The sequence below is a fragment of the Barbus barbus genome, assembly GCF_936440315.1.
Source record: "Barbus barbus genome assembly, chromosome: 15".
In the NCBI taxonomy this organism is placed as follows: domain Eukaryota; kingdom Metazoa; phylum Chordata; class Actinopteri; order Cypriniformes; family Cyprinidae; genus Barbus; species Barbus barbus.
Window position 1 is genome coordinate 14,668,857 of NC_136743.1, and position 19,022 is coordinate 14,687,878.

A 19,022-nucleotide genomic window follows, 5' to 3' on the forward strand; every position below is an offset into this window, starting at 1 on the left:
TTTCGTTTGTTTTCCTTTCTGTTGTGTTCTTTATTTCTGCACCTGTAGCTAAGGAAATATCCAATGTAAGATCAAACCTGAAAATTAAAGCACGTTACAGTTTGAACTGTAAGTTTTAACATGTCCTAAGGAGAAAAAAAATCGAATCAATTTTTTTTTTAGATTTTTTTGGTTTGATTTAAATATATATATTATTTATATATTATATATATATATATATTTATTTATTTAAGGTATTGTAAAATTGTGTGTGTGTTTTCTTTTGAAAGATAGGCAGTATGCTTGATATTGTACTAGGGTAAAACGCATGCCTTTTTTTTTTTTTTTTTAGAAATGACTAATTGTGACATTTTGCACCTTTAATCTTCACGGCCTGAGACTGTGCCCTCTAACCCCCCCCAAACCCCTCACACCACCCCTTAACTTGACATGTGCAGAGAGGTACCTGCATCGATATTATGCCTGATAAATTGTGTTGAATACATTCAGGTCGACCCACTGGTTATAAATGCGAATGTAGAGATGGTTGCCTTTAAAGAATTTGTAACAGTGTTATAGTTTACCTCAGAAAATGTGATTTTTGAAATGCTGTCTTAATTAGGAATTTTTGTGGAAATATAATGTTATTCTCCATTATTTTGGTCTGGTGGTGCATGAGGATGTGGTTGCAATTATTGTGCACATGGTGCATTCATTCGCACCAGTATTTAAATGACAAATGTATACATATAAATAGATCTATTTTATATACAAAGTCAGAATATATTTAGTCAACAGTTGGACACTAAATGGCCTTGACTAAAATTACAGCACTGCATCTTTTGCTGATTGAATCAAACATCCTGCTTGCATGGTGTATTTGCCGGCTATGGATGTGTCGTGTGAAGCATGAATTTCAGCAGTAACAGGGTGAATGTTTTTACAGAGGTTTTGTCAGACTGCGAGAGTATGTGAGAGGGAAGGAGGAGGGAAGAGAAGAGCATCACAATGGATGATGGCTTGTCATTTGACAAGAGAGAATAATCTTCAAATATAGAACAGACTTATTTTTAAAGAAATAATATCTTTTAAAGAAATATTTCTTTTTTTCTTTTTGTGGCGGGGTAAACATCTTTGATTTACACTCATTGACTATGTAAATGGCAGTTTTTTCTGTTTTGTTTTCTATTTCTGTTTATATTCCATCCTGACATGGCACATATTAGATGTAATAAAAATGTCCCCTTAAAATTTGGCATTTGTTTAACCAGTAAAGATTTTTTCTGTCATTTTGTTTCCATTACCAAGAAAAGTTACAAAAAAGTGAATCTCTCTTTCAATTTCTGTATTTAAAAAAAACAGCTAGTATTTAAGATTTTTTTATTGTAAAACAGCATTCAATTTAACTCTTTTGTGCTGTTATGATTTAAGATCTAACGTAGCTATTCAAATTGACCATACAAAAATTCACAACTGAAGAATCATAAATTGCGAATTCAAGATAAAAATTTGCATTAAATCTACGTTAAAGCAAAAAAAGGTTAATAAACAGCAACAGCACGAAAGGGTTAAATACAGCATTTAAAATGGCTTGACTCTGTCATTGTAATATCTTAACATTTTTTAATTGGTTTGAATGTATTGTTTTCATTTTAAAGGTTGAACACATGGAAATATTTTGCTGAAAGTTTTGATATGAACTGTCTCACACACCTTAATGATACTGAAACATATATATAGATATATATTATTTTTTGGAAATTATTGATATAAATTATAATTAAAAAAGTGACTTTTCAAAGTCTTGAAGCATGTCCTGACATTGTTTTTTTCCCATTTCAATGACCAACACCCAGTCCAAATCATGTCTAATAACCTATTATTAGACAAAGAAGAGTTTTGAAATGAGTACACATATTAATGCAGAAAATGATTAGACAGAGAAGAGATCAGACAGGGGGCTTCCATTACTTCCATGCTGTCTCTATAGGCTTACAGGTATGCTTTATTTTAGAGCAGTCCTTCCCCCTTGAGTGTGAACATTTTTTCATGTCTGGAAGATTGCTGTGGTGATCCTAAGACCAAAATAGTGAGAAGCAGCTGCTGTTGGCTGGGAGAGGGTTGTATTTGAGCACCATGAGAGTTGCGCCAGCCTATGTTGTCTCTCTCCTCCTCTGAGCTCACTGAAGAGAGAGGAAGGTCACCCACCAGCTGCTTTGTTGTTCTCTTTTAGTATGTGAACATGGACCCCATGGCGGACTACAGTTACTATAGAAAGAGCCTGAAATAGAGGCTCAACCAACAGACATAACACACAAAGTTCTGTTTCTGAAAAGCCGCAGCCATTAAGCATTTAATCTCACGTGACATTTTACCTCAGTAACCCTCTGCTGACGCACAAACAGGAAGAAGATCACTCGGAGGTACATGACATCGCTCAGTCAGCACTGATGGAATTTCCTCCAACTTCGGGGCATGGTGTCACTGTTTGCATCATTTCTGAAAAATATCTTGGTTGAGACCAACTTAGATCCTGTATAATTTGAGAAATATTTTCATGGGAATTGCCAAGGTCAAACAGTATCGGTTACACAGAATTTGTGACATGTGAATGGGAGACAGTGAGAAATCTCAACCATCTCAAACTACATACACCGGCTCATATTTCACAGGTCATCACTTCTTCTAAAGAAAAGGTTTGCAGTAAAGAGCCATTGTGAACAGAGTGGATTTGAATTTGTTTTATATATATATTTTTAAAGAAATTAATCAAGTAAAGTGGTCTTCTAACCAGAAGCAAATTCTTTTATGTTCATATATGCCTCAACCCTTTTTTTATTTTGCAAAAACTTTACATTATTAAGTAATTAATATGTAAAGTAATTAATTATAGAGTCTTCTCAAGTACTTTGTTTTGCTGCTCGAGGACACAGAGATGATGATCATTTATAAATTCAAAATGTAGTCCGTTTATGTATTCAAAATTAAAACATTTTTACCTCAACTTACCTTTTTTGGGATTTTTTTTTTATTAGGAGGCTCCCTAATTAATCCTGTACTCTCACCCCTCCTTGCCCCCTCCCTGCCATTAGATCTAGATTGATAGGCCCCCAGGGTCAAAGCTGCGAGGTCAGCCCGTCCTGAGACACCTGTTCTCTCTTGTCAGGCCTGCAACACCCACACTCCCACTGTGAATATGCCACCTCACACCCAACCCTCTTGACAAGAAATGTAGTGAGCCCAGTTTTTCCGGCACACATGCTGTGTATATCATCACTCCGACGAATTCACTTGACAGATTCGCTTGTTTTATGTCATACGAGAAATACTGTAATTCATGAATCTCTATCTATCTATCTATCTATCTATCTGTCTGTCTGTCTGTCTGTCTATCCTGTTAAAACAATTTTGAAAGAAATACCTTTTTAAGAAATTAAATAAATGTGACAGACTTTTATAACATTACAAAGAAATTCCATTTTAAATAAATGCTGGTTTTAAAACTGTTCATGCCTTGAAGTAACCTGAAAAAAATTATTATTGTACGTATTATTATTTTAATTTGATAATAACAACACATTTTTTATTTGGCACCAAATCAGCATTCAGAAAATGCTGCATTCTGCTTTGCCATCAAATAAATAAATTACATTAATATTATGTTATATTACAGAAAACAATTATATTGCATCTGTTTTTGAATGTAATAGTTTCTCAATATGACTTTTTTTCCTGTATTTTTGCTAAAATAATATGTATAAATATAAAAAAAAAAATTTAAGAACTGTATTGGCATGTTTGTTTTTATAACACTAGTAAAGTACTAGTTTAAGTTAGTACTTTATGTGGTTACTCATGTTTCTGTGATCAATTGTCATATAAGGTAATGTTTCACAAAACACACATTTACAAGAAATGAGTGAGAGCTACTCCCGGCTGATGGCAGACACTGTTGATAAGGCTGTTATTTTAGCCTCCTTTAACTATTTCAGTCTGTCCTAACTTCAAACAGGAGGCACTTCTGAATGAATGACAATGCTCAGCAGCTGATAATGCGCCATGCATCCAGGAAGAAGAATCAAGTTCCTAATTGACAGGCTGCTGGGTGGGCTAAAGGGGCAGCCTTTCCCATGTGGCGGAACCTAAATGTTCTTAAAAATACTACCTGGTATCAAAATACTATACAAACAAACAGTGTGAAAATCAGTCATTTGAGATGGATTTGCTAGAATCATTTGATCTGGTCAGAAAGCTGAACGGAAAATACAGAATAAATAATCTGACTATTGTCCTATAACCCTCCAAGATATGGAAAGAATTTATGTTTCTTATTGCCATCATTTTTCACATTCATAGTGATGTTGAATTGTATTGCCAGTTTGTTTTCAAGGTCATCAACAATGTTTACGGTCAGGTAAACCTGATACTTTCCCTATAAAGTAAAATAGAAAAATCTGTTTTACTATAAGATTATATCTTTTAATCTTATCTTTATTATATATTATTATTTATACATTGTAAGCCCGTACAAGTTGATTGAACTTAAAAAATGTATGGTAACTTGTTGCCCTAAAAAAGTTGATTTGGTCTTGTTGAACAAACAACACATTTCAAGTTCATTACATTGGAAAGTGTTAGTTAATTGAACTAACTATCTGTTACAGTAACTAAAATTTACCAGTTAAGGTAACTCAAAACATTAAATTGCACTAAAGTTAACTTTTAGTAGACCAAATTGCATTTTTAATATAACTATTTAAGTGGTTTACTATAACTGATTTCTCTACCGATTTATTATTCTTTAAGTTACAGCTGCACAATAAACAAGGACAAAAATACAAACAAGGATTTTGTTTTAGAATTCAGTTTATTTTAATTCACTATACAAAATCCATTTAACAAATTTCAGGTAACTTTAGGTATGTTGAGATTTTGTCTAATTAAACAAAGAGAAAATGTATGTGTTTAATGTATTGTTCATTAATCAATGAGCTCATTGCTCATTAATCAAGACGCAAGGCATAAGTCAATCCTAAAACAAGAATGGCCTGAGGGAGGTTCTCTAAACAGTCCTTCCCAAGATTACCCTCTGAGACGATTCCTTACAGGGGCTAGATGGAGGAGAGAGACAGGGGATGTTGTGCAACATCTTCGCTTTCACGGATTCCAACTGGAACGTTTTGGTGTGACTCCTCCTCATCATCAGAAGCCTGGACATGAAGGAAATTAATAAAACAAATTTTTAGCTAAAAACTATGTTATGACCCCTTTAGTTTACATCATTTATAACAGAAAGAGAAATCAACAATACTTACAAAGCATGCTTTGAAGAACTTCATGAAGTTCTCCAAAGAAGGGTGATCAGGTATTACAGGAATCCGTCTTATTGTCACACTTCATGTCAGTGAGGTTAGAGGTCCGAGGTGGAAGAGACAACATTATATCAATGAAAAATGAAAATCACATTTTCATCAATTAATGCTTTTTCTGTATTACAGGAAAGGTTCACCCAAAATGAAAATTTGCTGTTAATTTACTCACCCTCGAGCCATTTAAAATGTAGGTGACTGAATCCATGGTCCTTGGTGATTCATAAAATGGACGTGAAGGGGTTCCATCACTTTGAGAGTAAAATAAAGCAGATACAGAAAACACAGAATTAATACCCCTGGCTCTTGACGATATTCTCATATCTTATGAAGCAAAACAATGAACACATTGACTGTACATTGACATCATTACCTGTAATCCATAGCCTTAACATAAATCAAATGTTTAGTCTAGTATCTTCTTTTGCCACAAGCAAATTGACCGCACTTACATTTCCAGATCATCTTTTTTTCTTTTTTAGCTCAGCACTGCACTTCTTGGAATCTGTGGAGTGACAGCAATGCACATTAGACTTTTTTTAACAAGCTGATTAAGATGTGAGCTGTTGAGTTATCCATAAACTGCTTCTAAACATTGCAGTAAAGTTGTCCGGCATTAGATGATAGAAAAGACTTGGTATTCAATTAAATGTAGCTAACTAACTAACACTACGTGGACGAGAGATTGCATTTCTTGGGCTAATTTCCGGCACATGCACAAAGTTGTTCAATATAAGCTTGTTTGTGTGAAACATTAACTTACTTACAAAAGTAAAGTAAAAAAAAAAGCCGAACCGTAAAAGACCGAGGCGAAAGGTTTACAATCGACATTCATGCAGTCTTAAATTATATATTTTTTGAATTAACTAACTGTTATACCTTTCATTTATTAATAATGGTTTCAGAGCAAAAGGTAAATGAAGAAAGAGTTTCAACTCACCAGCAAACACTGACAGAAATGCGCGCCCCCGAGGAGTCAGTTCAAACAGCAGCTCTGACCAATCAGCTTCTTCTATCGCGTTCCTAATTTCGTTGCCATTGGCAACAGACTCCAATAAGCTTAGTTGAGTTGATTCGACGTAAAACATTCAATAGAGTGAGGAAACTCATGTAAATCGTACACCTAACTCAAATAATTCAGTACTACATAAAAATTTTTTATTTTTATGTTCAGTGTACGTAATTAATTTGGGTTAAAACAATTTCAGGGATAACAGTATATACACTGTAAAAAAATTAAAATAATTTGTTACCCCGCTGACTTTGTTTTTTTTAGTTTAGTCAACTAAAATATTCCAGTTGTCCCTTATATTAACATTGAGTAACTTAAAATTTTGAAACAGTGTATTCGAATTTATTTATTATTTTTTAATGGATGTAATTTCTCTGGAGTGGATAAAGCATTATGTTGATTACATTATGTTTCTGAAACAAGGACACAACCTCATCGGTATCTCCGCTGCATCACCACAGAAAAATATAATGCAGTAAACTTATTCCAACAAGTCCTTTGATGATGTAACAATTTTAAATCTTCACAAGGAATATCTGGCTGCATGTGATCCAACCACAGCTGATTTTTGAAGTAAATAATACTATGATATCCAATACGAGTGATTGTGAACACTAAAAAACAAGGCAAATGTCAACAGGTCATGTCCAAGTTAGGCTATTTTAATTTCATTAAAGATGTTTAATTAAACAGAGACTGTTCCAAAAAAAAATAACCGTGTTATATAATCAACACAAAATCCTTCACAAATTTACTTGGGATTACTCTATAAGTTACAGAGTACAAAATCACTCCTAGTTTGCAGGGAGAACAGGTCATTGACAGGTAATACAAAGGGTCTGATTCAAGAGAGAGCAATAGCTGTTCATAATGAAATAAATGTGTTTTTACGTTATCCTGTATCACCTTTTGTGGGTTATTAATATGTAGGTTTCCAAAAATAGTTTTTGAATGTGCACTATACTGTTAAAAAGTTCAGTAGAAAATGCATCATGGTTTCCACAAAAAATGATTTCTTAAGGATCATGTTACTGACCCCAGACTTGTATGTATATGTATTAAATGTGTATATATGAAGTATTTGATATTTCACTTACCATCAAAGGTGTACCAAATATCGAAACTTTCTGAGGAGCATATTAATCGTCTCTCTGCAGTCACAGATGACATACAAAATAATGCAATAAAACAGAGAAAAGCTGAAGGGCATAAAGCATCATATCTGTTATCCAGTGGCAAACACTCTCTCTCTGTCTCAGAATGGTTATGTACAAATTTCAAACTAACCATTCTCTAAAAAACAGTTCTTGCTTTTGACAATGCACTGCATTTTGTAAAACACTATTGGTTTGAAACCTGCCGCATGGGTTTTTTTTTTTGGGGGGGGGGTGCCAGGGGTTATGTGAATAGGGAACTTTTGAAAAAAGGACGTTGCCATGAGATTAAATCACAAAACAAGCAGGAATGACGAGTTTACAGTAAATAATTTAAATTACAGTTTCATGCATGTTTCAAACATACTGAATGACATAACATTTCTGCAAATATCTTATACATTAAAAGAGTCCACTGAAATAATAAAAATGAAATTTCTTGTTTTTTTTTTAACACCAATGCCTGTTTTCATGAGCAAGTATGCACGTACATCTCCAAAAATTAGAATATCGTGAAAGAGGTTATTTTTTCTTGTAACTTATTTCAAAAAGTGAAACTTTCATATATTTTAGATTCATTGCATGTAAAGTAAAACATTTCAAAAAAAAATTTTTTGTTTTAATTTTGATGATTAGAGCTTACAGCTCATGAAAGTCAAAAATCAGTATCTCAAAATATTAGAATGTTTACATTTGAGTTTCAATTAATGACCATCCCTACAGTATAAATTCCGGGTATCTCTTGTTCTTTGAAACCACATTAATGGGGAAGACTGCTGACTTGGCAATGATCCAGAAGATGAACATTGACGCTCTCCACAAAGAGGGTAAGTCACAGAGGGTCATTACTGAAAGGTGTGGCTGTTTACAGAGTGCTGTATCAAAGCATATTAAATGCGAAGTTGACTGGAAGGAAGAATTTGGGTAGGAAAAGGTGCACAAGCAACAGGGATGACTGCAAGCTTGAGAATACTGTCAAGCAAATCTGATTCAAACACTTGGGAGAGCTTCACAAGGAGTGGACTGAAGCTGGAGTCAGTGCATCAAGAGTTACCACGCTCAGACGTCTTCAGGAAAAGAGCAAAGCCACTTCTGAACCAGAGACAACGTCAGAAGCATCTTACCTGGGCTGTGGAGAAAAAGAACTGGACTGTTGCTCAGTGGTCCAAAGTCCTCTTTTCAGAAGAAAGTAAATTTTGCATTTCATTTGGAAATCAAGGTCCCAGAGTCTGGAGGAAGAGTGGAGAGGCACAGAATCCATGTTGCTTGAAGTCCAGTTTGAAGTTTCCACAGTCGGTGATGATTTGGGCTGCCATGTCATCTGCTGGTGTTGGTCCACTGTGTTTTCTGAAGTCCACAGTCAACGCAGCCATCTACCAGGAAATTTTAGAGCACTTCATGCTTCCTTCTGCTGACAAGCTTTATGGAGATGCTGATTTCATTTTCCAGCAGGACTTGGCACCTGCCCACAGTGCCAAAGGTACCAAAAACTGGTTCAATGACCATGGTGTTACTGTGCTTGATAGGCCAGCAACCTTGCCTGACCTGAACCTGTCAAGAGGAAGATGAGAGACACCAGACCCAACAATGCAGATGACCTGAAGGCCGCTATCAAAGCAGCCTGGGCTTCCATTACACCTGAGCAGTGCCACAGGCTGATTGCCTCCATGCCGCGCCGCATTGATGCAGTAATTCATGCAAAAGGAGGCCCAACCAAGTATTGAGTACATAGAAATGAACATACTTTTCAGAAGCCTGACATTTCTGTTTTTAGAATATCCTTTTTTATTGATCTTATGTAATATTCAAATTTTCTGAGACACTCATTTTGGGTTTCATAGCGCAGGTTTAACGTTTAAACATTGTTATATAAATGAACTGTTTTAGTATATCTATAGATTTTATTTTAGGCAAGTCGTGATCATAGCTATATGAGAAGGCTAAATTGATCAAACATAGGCTATGATCATGCAGCTGACTCGTTACTTTAAAAAAAACAAAAAGGCTATTTAACGAACAAAAATGCTCCAAACGTTTTTCTAAATTAACTTAATAAAAAAACGAAACGAAATATAATAATTTTGCCATTACACACAAAACTGAACTATTTTAATAGCCGAAACAGTAGTATAAACTCGGGCCGGTAATTCTGATAAGCTGTCGGACGTGGGCCGGGCTAGGGCCTGAGCGTCTCGGGCCAGGGCCTAAATTTGAGGCCCGTACAGGGCTCTAAGTCATTGTAAGTCCAAAGTCCAATGATCGCAAGCGCATGAACGCATAGCCCCCCCCCCCCCCCCATTAAAAAAAAAAAAAAAAAAAAAGGTGGGCTCCCCCAAAGTCCATGGTATAGTTCCAACACTGACTGTACACGTTTTATTCCTAGAGAGCAGGGGGATGCAGACACTGACAGGTAATATAACGGCCCTAATTGAAGAGAGCATTGGCTTTTTTAAATTGCATAACAAAGACATCAAACAGTATCATGAAAAGAGATTCAAAGCCCACAAGAGGCGATTTATGAGCATCAATTTTAAAATTAACAGTAATTAGTACGTAAATTGAATTAGCAAGAGTCTCGGTTAAGAAAGAATTGTTCTGGGCAAAATCCATACATCCATTGAGTTTTCAATCACTTATCTTTTGCTGGCACCTGAGGTTCTGAGGTAACCAATTAAACTGAATAAGTAAAGTGCTGAAAAAAGGTGATCTTACCATTGTAGCTATACCAAATGCTAACACTTTCTGAGGAACAAACCAATTGTTTCTCTGCCAAGGACATAGAAGACAATGCCACAATATAGCAAAGGAAAGCTGAAAGGTACAGAAGCATCATTGCTGTTCTTGTTTAATGAAACAGTGGCAAAATTTCTCGGTCTTTTAATGGTTTTTCTTCCTGAAAGCTGGGATATAAACAAATCACAAACTAATAACAATAGGACAGAATGCATTACATTGTTGCAAAACTTCTCTGTTGGATTGAATCATGTTCTTTCCCTTTAAGTACCTGTAAGTATGTGAACAAAGAAATGCCGGTAAACAGAAGTTTGGCCACAAAATAAAATCTTACAGTTAATATGCATTTAAATGTAATTTATTTACACTTTCACAATTAAAACCATATTATGACTCTCCACAACAATAATATAACCTCTCTACCATATTACACACCACACACACAAAATCTGACTCTGACCCTATTGAACAGTAAGTTTTTCTTGTATTTGCTGGGACTTTCTTTTCCTACAGCCCTCCCAACTGTCGGAAGATTGCATTCTTGCTACCAGTACTTTTTACTTGCATAGTGATGTTAACACGTAATGTCAGCAGTCTTTCAGCATCATCAACAATGTTCACATCCAAGTAAATCTCATATTCCCCCTGCGAAGGAAAACAAAACAACATTTGTTCCATAGCTTCCAAAGCACTACATTTTCATTTGTCATGTGCTTGTGTCCAATGCAACACTGCATCTACATTTTTGTTTTAAACTGGGAATCAAGAACGTGACCATTACATTGCGACTGTATACTAGTAAAGCTACAGGAACAACAGGAAGATTATAAAATCTTGTTTATAATAAAATGGGTACAGCATCAGTCTTGAAATCTCACCTGAGGAGTCAAAAATCCTTTTCTTTTCAAATAAAATACACAGGTTTCATGCAGTGTTTCTGAAACAAAAGAGCACTCTATCATATCCACAAACTCATCACTACAACAAACGATAAAGTGCAGTAAACATATTCATGTAATACCTCCTTTGATGATGTAACAGATTTTGGCATCCTCACAAGAAACATATGGCTGGGTGTACTCAAACCAGAGCTGACCTTTGACATAAACACGAGCATCATATCCGACACGAGCAACTGTGCACACTGAATAACAAAAGTTTAAAAGTTAGAAAGGCAATATAAACAAGAAAAATGGCATACAGTATTAATATAGTGAGCTAAAACATTATTCAAAGTTGCATGAAGCATAGATTGGGCTATATGTAATATACATACTTCCCACTCATGGAAAAACAGACAAAATGTAACTTTTTACTTGATTTTTATTATACTTGAATGATACATACTAATATATTAACTTCTCTTTAATCCTTGTCTTTTATTCTCACCATAATTAAATAAACAATGTCCAAGAAAAGTCTTTGAAGTCCTGGGAAAATGTTCACTTAAAAAGAGTGCGAACCCTGATAATGTATATACATTACTTAATGTAATGATTCAGGAGTAGGCCTATTCAATTTCCATCAACTTACTTGGGATTACTGTATAAGTCATAACGTGCCAGGCCACTTCTTGAGAGCAGGGGGAACCAGTCACTGACAAGTAATACAATGGCCCTGATTAAAGAGAGAGCAAAGAGAATCACGGAAAGAGTAAAAATGCCTTCAACAATCATTGTGCAGAACTAAGTACACATGTGTAGCTTAGAGGTAAAATCCTAAAAGGACATGGTAATGGGGAAAAATTAGATGGGAAGGAAATAATCGTTCAATGTTTTGACATTCTCTTATAAAACTTTTGCATTTCCCTGAGAAACTCAGCATTTGCTCTCAAAACATTTAGGGCCTCCGTATTCCAAGAAGATAGCCTTTGTGATAATTTAGATGACCAATTATTTCTAAAATTAGTTATAAGTAATAGTCTTGTTGGAAATGTTTCCCTATGCAAACATCAGTGAAAACAGCTTTCTTTTTCTTAAAATGATTTGAACCACAGAGTCTCTAAGTTGAAATGTCAAATACTAATACAGGCTTTGAATAGAACAAACAGTATAATTCAGCAATTAGTTTTGTATAACAGCAAATCAACAAATATGTTATTCAACTCACCTTCGTAGCTGTACCAAATGGTAACTTGCTCTGAGGAGCAGAATAACCTTCTCTCTGAAAAGACGGAGGACGTAAAAGGCAATCCCACGATAAAAAAAATCAAAACTGAAGCATGCAAAAACATGATTGTTATTTTTTGTGAATAAAACTAGTGAACATCTCTCTGTCTGATATAACTAATAAATACTTGTCCGAAATTATTACTGTGAAACTTCCCCTTTAGATAGAGAGGTCACTGGATTTCTCTCTATAAATAGCACTGGGTGTGAGAATAAGGAACTGCTAGAAAATAGAAGTCAGACCATAAAATAAGCATGAACTTTCATTTATTTACACTTTTGTTGCATCACAACTATACTGGATGACATGCCAGCCTGCCAATATTTCATACATAACAGTAGTCCATGATGATGAAAAGACATTTTGGTTGTCCACTAACACTGGACAGATTTAGCTTGGACAAGTTAACTTTTATCTGGTTTGTTCAGGTCATCTGTGTCAAAAGAGAAGGGTCGGTCATAACCCATGAGGTGGTTGTAGTCGTGGGGCAGAGGAAAAAGCATTGGGTTAACCAGCATTGAGTGTTTCTTGGCATAAAAACTGGTGAACATCCGACTGACATCGGGAATAACAATATCGCTCTGATGGAACACAGTCCGTTTCGCCACTAGAAGAGCGCTGTAAGTGATGGCCGTGTACATGTCTGTCTCCTTGTTGTGGTACAGACGCACTACATAGCCTTTGGTGATCAAGTGGAGGAGAACAGGAGTCAGAAATGTGAAGAAACCTATAATGCCACAAAACGCCACCTGCAGTGCCAAGCTGTTTACACCAATGCCTGTTTTCATGAGGACATATGGCATCACACAGAGACTAAACATGCTGCTGGAGTAGGAGAAAAACTTCACACCTACAACAAAAGAGCAAATTTAACTCATTAGATTATTTCAGAGGTGTTTTACAGGTATAAATGCTGTATGTTCTATATGCCAGGTAATTTACCAAGGACAGCTTTTCCCAGGTTGCCTGTGTAGATCAATTCTCCATCTTCGGGATGGACTGGAAAGGGTTTATACCATCTAACAGCACAAAACGGCAGGACCTACAAACATTCAAACCTATTAATAATAAAAATTAAAATAAACACTTCTCAAAGTGTAGCTGATTTTTTTTTTTTTTTTTTTTTTCTTAGAAAAAATGAATGCACTTGTATTTTGAAACATAAAGTGCATTTTTAAAAGCTGCAAATGTTAAGCTTTTCGAGCACAATAAATAAAATGTCAATCTTTTTTTTTTACTTTTTAAATAGCACCTAAATAGATCACGTGGATGTACATGTGGATGTACATTTTATATATTTGTACATTTGATTTTATATGTTTAATACAGGACAGGACAATTTCATTTTTTTAATTATTTAATATATTACAATTGGATAAATAAATAAATATAAAATAAAAATACGTATTTTCTGTTTTTTTTTTTGGACCGGATCTGCGGATCTTTTTTCGGACTCTTCTCTGCCAATTCAAATGATGAAAACATAAATAAATAACAACCGGGTTTTTTTTATCCAGTCAGTCGTCCCGGTATGGACAGTCTACATAAACAATTGTACAGTGTACAGAAAGGTTAACATCAAATGGTAGTCTTCTATTAGGTACCTTTTTTGCATGGACTTTCAAAAATGACCTTCGGATCTCATGCAGTAAATGTTCCTGCCTCCTTAAGAGTGGAGCATGAGTGTGACAAATATTCTCATTGTTGTGAAATGTCTGACGAACAGCGACTTGGAGGTTTCTGGTGATCTGTTGCTGGGTTTTTGACAGACGCCGAAACCCCTGCAAAATCCCAAGCTGATACATTTTATAATGTGGAGTTTTTCCACTTCCTCAGACAGCAGCAAGACGACTAAACACCGGAAGCAGTTTGGTCTGCGAGCACACATGCAGTCCATCTAATGATGGGCCACTCAAAAACCTCACAGGTGTGAATACGTATATATCTTACACATTACACTTAAAAGACACTTCAACCGAAAACACGCAATTTTGATGTGTTATTAATTAATAACACATATTGCGGAGAACTCTTATTTTGTCATATATAACGGAAGTGCATTCATTCTCTGCTGAACAAATGTTTCCTGTTGTCGGTGCTGACAACAGAAGAAGCAGTTGCCAGAAGCTTATCGGAGAGAAAACTGAAAAAATTGCCCTGACCAGCTCGATCTTAGTGAGGTGAGACATTATATCGTGTATTTAATTATGACTATTTAATCTTGATTCGTGCGAATGCTTTCTACTGGAATATTTATGGAAAAATACGATTTGTACGCTGTGCTTGAGCTAACTGGCAAGTTAACTCATTGCCTATGATTTATTGTAGTGAATGCATGGCCCAGACTTTCACAAGACTAGTGGAGCTGTTTTATTATTGTGCCAAATGTCAATATAAATAACCGCTATTTTTTAACATGGCAAGCATTTTCATGAACATCTGTATGAAGTGAAGTGAAGTGAAGTGACATACGGCCAAGTATGGTGACCCATACTCGGAATTCGTGCTCTGCATTTAACCCATCCAACATGCACACACACAGCAGTGAACACACACACACACACCGTGAACACACACCCGGGAAGTTTATGCCCGGGAAGCAGTTGGGGGTTCGCTCAAGGGCACCTCAGTCGTGGCATTGAGGGTGGAGAGAGCGCTGGACATTCACTCACCCCCCCTACAATCCTGAGACTCGAACCCGCAACCTTTGGATTACGAGTCCGACTCTCTAACCATTAGGCCACGACTTCCTGTATGTGTGTGTGTATGTATGAGTATGTGCTTTTACTAAATTATATTTGTGTGGGATTAATTTCTATTCATTTAAAACTGTTAATTTCTCTCTTAATATTTCAGAGACTGACAAGGAAAGGTGGTAAAAATGGGTAAGTTTTTGTAAACAAATTAAAAAAGTACTTATCCTGGATCTAGTGAGTTTGTGTTATTGGGAGAATAAACTATGTTGTATTTTTAAAATGCATTTCTTAGATTAAAGGATATAAATACATGTTTTTCCCCCTGAATGATATTATGTTGAGTGTATGATCAAATTAATACATTTTAGACGGAGAAGAAAAAACCTATGGTGGCTGTGAAGGGCCAGATGCCATGTACGTGAAATTGATCTCCTCTGATGGCCATGAGTTTATCGTGAAGAGAGAACATGCTCTGACGTCTGGAACAATCAAAGCTATGCTTAGTGGTCCTGGTGAGTATTTGTTGAAAAATAAATGAATAACAGTGGAATATGTTAATTTAAATTACGTTTATCAGTATTTTCTTCGATTTTAAATGATTAGTGTTGCATTGATTATTTAGTATTCTGCATTTTTTACTATGGTTTTCCTGCTACTGTAGGATAGAGCCCTGCATTTCAGCCTGGGCCTGACGGGCCCCGACTTTTTTTACGCCTCTAGGGCCGGGCTTCGGGCCAATTTTCACGTCATAGTTGAGACGCGGGCCGGGCCTCGGGCATCCATCAATTAGTGATGATTGATGAAAAAAATTGCCACGCCGGTCACAACACGAGACCGTGCTACCGCGAAAGTTTTTGTTTTCGATTAATTTATTTTAAGTAGTAATTTAAAGCTTTCTATAGATATATTTATCATGTCTGTGAGGCATGTATTCGCTGAGGTTCAGTTCTTTTTTTGTGAAGCGCTCCTGTTCAAGACCGAGACTGCAGAAAGCGCATCGTTTGTTTTCTTTATTTTATAAAAGCACAACTTTTTGTTGATATTGTGAGTGCACACAAATAAAAGTAGACCCTTTACAGTTCCGAATGATGTATTACTCTCAGCTTTATGAGCAAAAATGTGATCGCGTTGGCGCCTTCATGTCCTGCAAAGCTTCCTCTCTCAGCACAAACTATTGGAAATAGCGGACATTTATATAGGTTTAACATTTATATGTTTTAATTGTTTTATATCTATAGATTTTATTTTAGGCAAGTCGTGATGATTTGAGAAGGCTAAATTGATCAAACATAGGCTATGATCAGCTCACTGTCTGCCGCTGGCCGCTTGGTCCTTACGATAAAAAACAAAAACTTATATTTAACTAACAAAAAATCCAAAAGTTTTTCTAAATTAACGTAATAAAAAAACGAAACAAAATATAATCAGTTTGCCATTACATACAAAACTGAACTATTTTAATAGCTGAAACATAAGCTGTTTTGGGAGAAGGAAAAAAAAAAAAGACGGGCTAGGGACTAAATTTGAAGAACGTGCTGGGCTCTACTGTAGGATTCTTACTGCCCACCAGTAGTTATTCAACATTCTCTGTTTTTCTTTAAATTTGATGTTATTGTGTGTAATTTTTCCTTTTTTGTGTTTATCTTAATAAAGCATTAACGTGATAGTAACATAGCTTTGTCTGTTTTTCAGGCCAGTTTGCTGAAAATGAAACAAATGAGGTCAACTTTCGAGAGATTCCATCTCACGTTCTTTCTAAAGTGTGCATGTACTTTACATATAAAGTCCGCTATACTAATAGTTCAACAGAAATCCCAGAATTTCCTATTGTCCCAGAGATAGCGCTGGAGCTTCTGATGGCTGCAAACTTCTTAGATTGTTAAACATAAAAAAGAAACACTCATATACACGTCTGGATGCAGAATAAATATGAAAAGCAAAATATTATTGTTTTTTATTGCTTTAATACATTTAGGTTTGCAAACAGAGATATGGTGTGATGAATTGGAAGTATAACTGTGTTTGGTCATTTGTTATATTAACCTGTAATTTTCCCCATTTGCTTTTTTTTAATTAGTGGATATCTAAGTTATTTTGATTTTACTTTTTATTCTTTTAAGCTTTGACCCAGTATTAACTTGATAATTTATGTATTGCAAAATAAAGATGCATGAAGTGATGCTCTCATATTAAATATTTTAATGACTAGAGTCAACCTGACAGACATGTAATTTTATAATGTATCTGTTTGTGTTAACAAGTTAAAAATTCAGTTGAAATAGATTTGTTATACCTTTTCTGCATGTGGATTAATCAGACTTGTAATTGTCCGCAATAGTAATTCATCAGTTGTTTAATGAATAAAATCAGCTGTTCTTGAAAATATATTTTGTTCATTTTATTCTGCTTTGTGGATCACATATATGCACGTAACCCTGGGATAGTTCGCCTAAAATAATTCTGTCATTTACAGGTGCATCTCAGAAAATTAGAATGTTGTGAAAAAGTTATTTTTTTTTTCTTGTAAATTATTTCAAAAAGTGAAACTTTCATATATTTTAGATTCATTACATGTAAAGTAAAACACTTCAAAAGTTTTTTTGTTTTAATTTTGATGATTAGAGCTTACAGCTCATGAAAGTCAAAAATCAGTATCTCAAAATATTAGAATATTTACATTTGAGTTTCAATTAATGACCATCCATACAGTATAAATTCTGTGTATGTCTTGTTCTTTGAAACCACAATAATGGGGAAGACTGCTGACTTGGCAATGATCCAGAAGACGATCATTGACGCTCTCCACAAAGAGGGTAAGTCACAGAGGGTCATTACTGAAAGGGGTGGCTGTTTACAGAGTGCTGTATCAAATCATGTTAAATGCAAAGTTGACTGGAAGGAAGAATTTGGGTAGGAAAAGGTGCACAAGCAGCAGGGATGACCGCAAGCTTGAGAATACTGTCAAGAAAAGCGGATTCAAACACTTGGGGGAGCTTCACAAGGAGTGGACTGAAGCTGGAGTCAGTGTATCAAGAGTCACCACGCTCAGACGTCTTCAGGAAAAGGGCTACAAAGCCACTTCTGAACCAGAGACAACGTCAGAAGCGTCTTACCTGGGCTGTGGAGAAAAAGAACTGGACTGTTGCTCAGTGGTCCAAAGTCCTCTTTTCAGATGAAAGTAAATTTTGAATTTCATTTGGAAGTCAAGGTCCCAGAGTCTGGAGGAAGACTGGAGAGGCACAGAATCCATGCTGCTTGAAGTCCAGTGTGAAGTTTCCACAGTCAGTGATGATTTGGGCTGCCATGTCATCTGCTGGTGTTGGTCCATTGTGTTTTATCAAGTCCAAAGTCAGTGCAGCCGTCTACCAGGAGATTTTGGAGCACTTTATGCTTCCATCTGCTGACAATCTTTATGGAGATGCTGATTTCATTTTCCAGCAGGACTTAAGCACCTGCCCACAGTGCCTGAACCCTATATGGAATCTATGGGATATTTTCAAGAGCAAGATGAGAAACAGTCGATCCAACAATCCAGACGAGCTGAAGGCTCAATAGTGCCTCAGCAGTGCCACAGGCTGATCGCTTCCATGCCACACCTCACTGATGCTGGAGTTTGTGTTAAAGGAGCCCTGACAAAGTATTGAGTGCATAAATGAACATACTTTAAAGAACTTGAACCTTTCTGTTTTGGAAATCCTTTTTTTGATTGATCTTAGGAAATATTCTAATATTTTGAGATACTGATTTTTGACTTTCATGAGCTGTAAGCTCTAATCATCAAAAGTAAAACAAAAAAACTTTTGAAGTGTTTTACTTTACATGTAATGAATCTAAAATATATGAAAGTTTCACTTTTTGAAATAAGTTACAATTTTTCACCATATTCTAATTTTCTGAGATGCACCTGTAC

General features: G+C 35.6%; 3 protein-coding genes across 4 annotated transcripts; 1 reads left to right on the forward strand and 2 right to left on the reverse strand.

Annotated features, from left to right (window-relative positions):
- Positions 1–10,002: 10,002 nt before the first annotated feature.
- LOC306880771 (uncharacterized protein) lies at positions 10,003–12,581 on the reverse strand. Its single transcript, XM_079434520.1, has 5 exons — positions 12,357–12,581; positions 11,781–11,864; positions 11,269–11,391; positions 11,126–11,184; positions 10,003–10,892 (listed from the first exon to the last, which is right to left on the reverse strand). The coding sequence occupies exons 1-5, from the start codon at positions 12,478–12,480 to the stop codon at positions 10,755–10,757; spliced, it is 528 nt and encodes a 175-aa protein (XP_079290646.1). The 5' UTR covers positions 12,481–12,581; the 3' UTR covers positions 10,003–10,754.
- Positions 12,582–12,666: 85 nt separating this feature from the next.
- Positions 12,667–14,269, reverse strand: LOC306880789 (transmembrane protein 70, mitochondrial-like). The gene is made up of 3 exons (XM_079434554.1): positions 14,021–14,269; positions 13,359–13,458; positions 12,667–13,266 (listed from the first exon to the last, which is right to left on the reverse strand). Exons 1-3 carry the CDS (start codon positions 14,219–14,221, stop codon positions 12,821–12,823), a joined length of 747 nt encoding a protein of 248 aa, XP_079290680.1. The 5' UTR covers positions 14,222–14,269; the 3' UTR covers positions 12,667–12,820.
- On the forward strand, positions 14,111–17,491 carry LOC306880791 (elongin-C-like). Of its 2 annotated transcripts, XM_079434557.1 has the most exons (5): positions 14,111–14,343; positions 14,525–14,596; positions 15,273–15,301; positions 15,481–15,624; positions 16,805–17,491. In XM_079434557.1, the coding sequence occupies exons 3-5, from the start codon at positions 15,298–15,300 to the stop codon at positions 16,993–16,995; spliced, it is 339 nt and encodes a 112-aa protein (XP_079290683.1). In that variant the 5' UTR covers positions 14,111–14,343; positions 14,525–14,596; positions 15,273–15,297; the 3' UTR covers positions 16,996–17,491. The 2 variants fall into 2 exon arrangements, with proteins under 2 accessions (XP_079290683.1, XP_079290682.1); XM_079434556.1 differs by lacking the exon at positions 14,111–14,343 and having other exon boundaries at positions 14,487–14,596.
- The last annotated feature ends 1,531 nt before the right edge of the window (positions 17,492–19,022 follow it).

Bases quoted from the DNA above. Each gene is read 5' to 3' on its own strand.
- LOC306880771 (XM_079434520.1), bottom strand. From the start codon at position 12,480: ATGTTTTTGCATGCTTCAGTTTTGATTTTTTTTATCGTGGGATTGCCT. The intron at 11,865-12,356 runs GTGAGTTGAATA...CTCTTTAATCAG, and splicing joins CATTTGGTACAGCTACGAAG to GGCCATTGTATTACTTGTCA. The intron at 11,392-11,780 runs GTAAGTTGATGG...TTTGTTATTCAG, and splicing joins GACTTATACAGTAATCCCAA to TGTGCACAGTTGCTCGTGTC.
- LOC306880789 (XM_079434554.1), bottom strand. From the start codon at position 14,221: ATGTATCAGCTTGGGATTTTGCAGGGGTTTCGGCGTCTGTCAAAAACC. The intron at 13,459-14,020 runs GTACCTAATAGA...GAATGTTTGTAG, and splicing joins TGAAAGTCCATGCAAAAAAG to GTCCTGCCGTTTTGTGCTGT. The intron at 13,267-13,358 runs GTAAATTACCTG...CTTTTGTTGTAG, and splicing joins CCTGGGAAAAGCTGTCCTTG to GTGTGAAGTTTTTCTCCTAC.
- LOC306880791 (XM_079434557.1), top strand. The intron at 15,625-16,804 runs GTGAGTATTTGT...TCTGTTTTTCAG, and splicing joins AGCTATGCTTAGTGGTCCTG to GCCAGTTTGCTGAAAATGAA.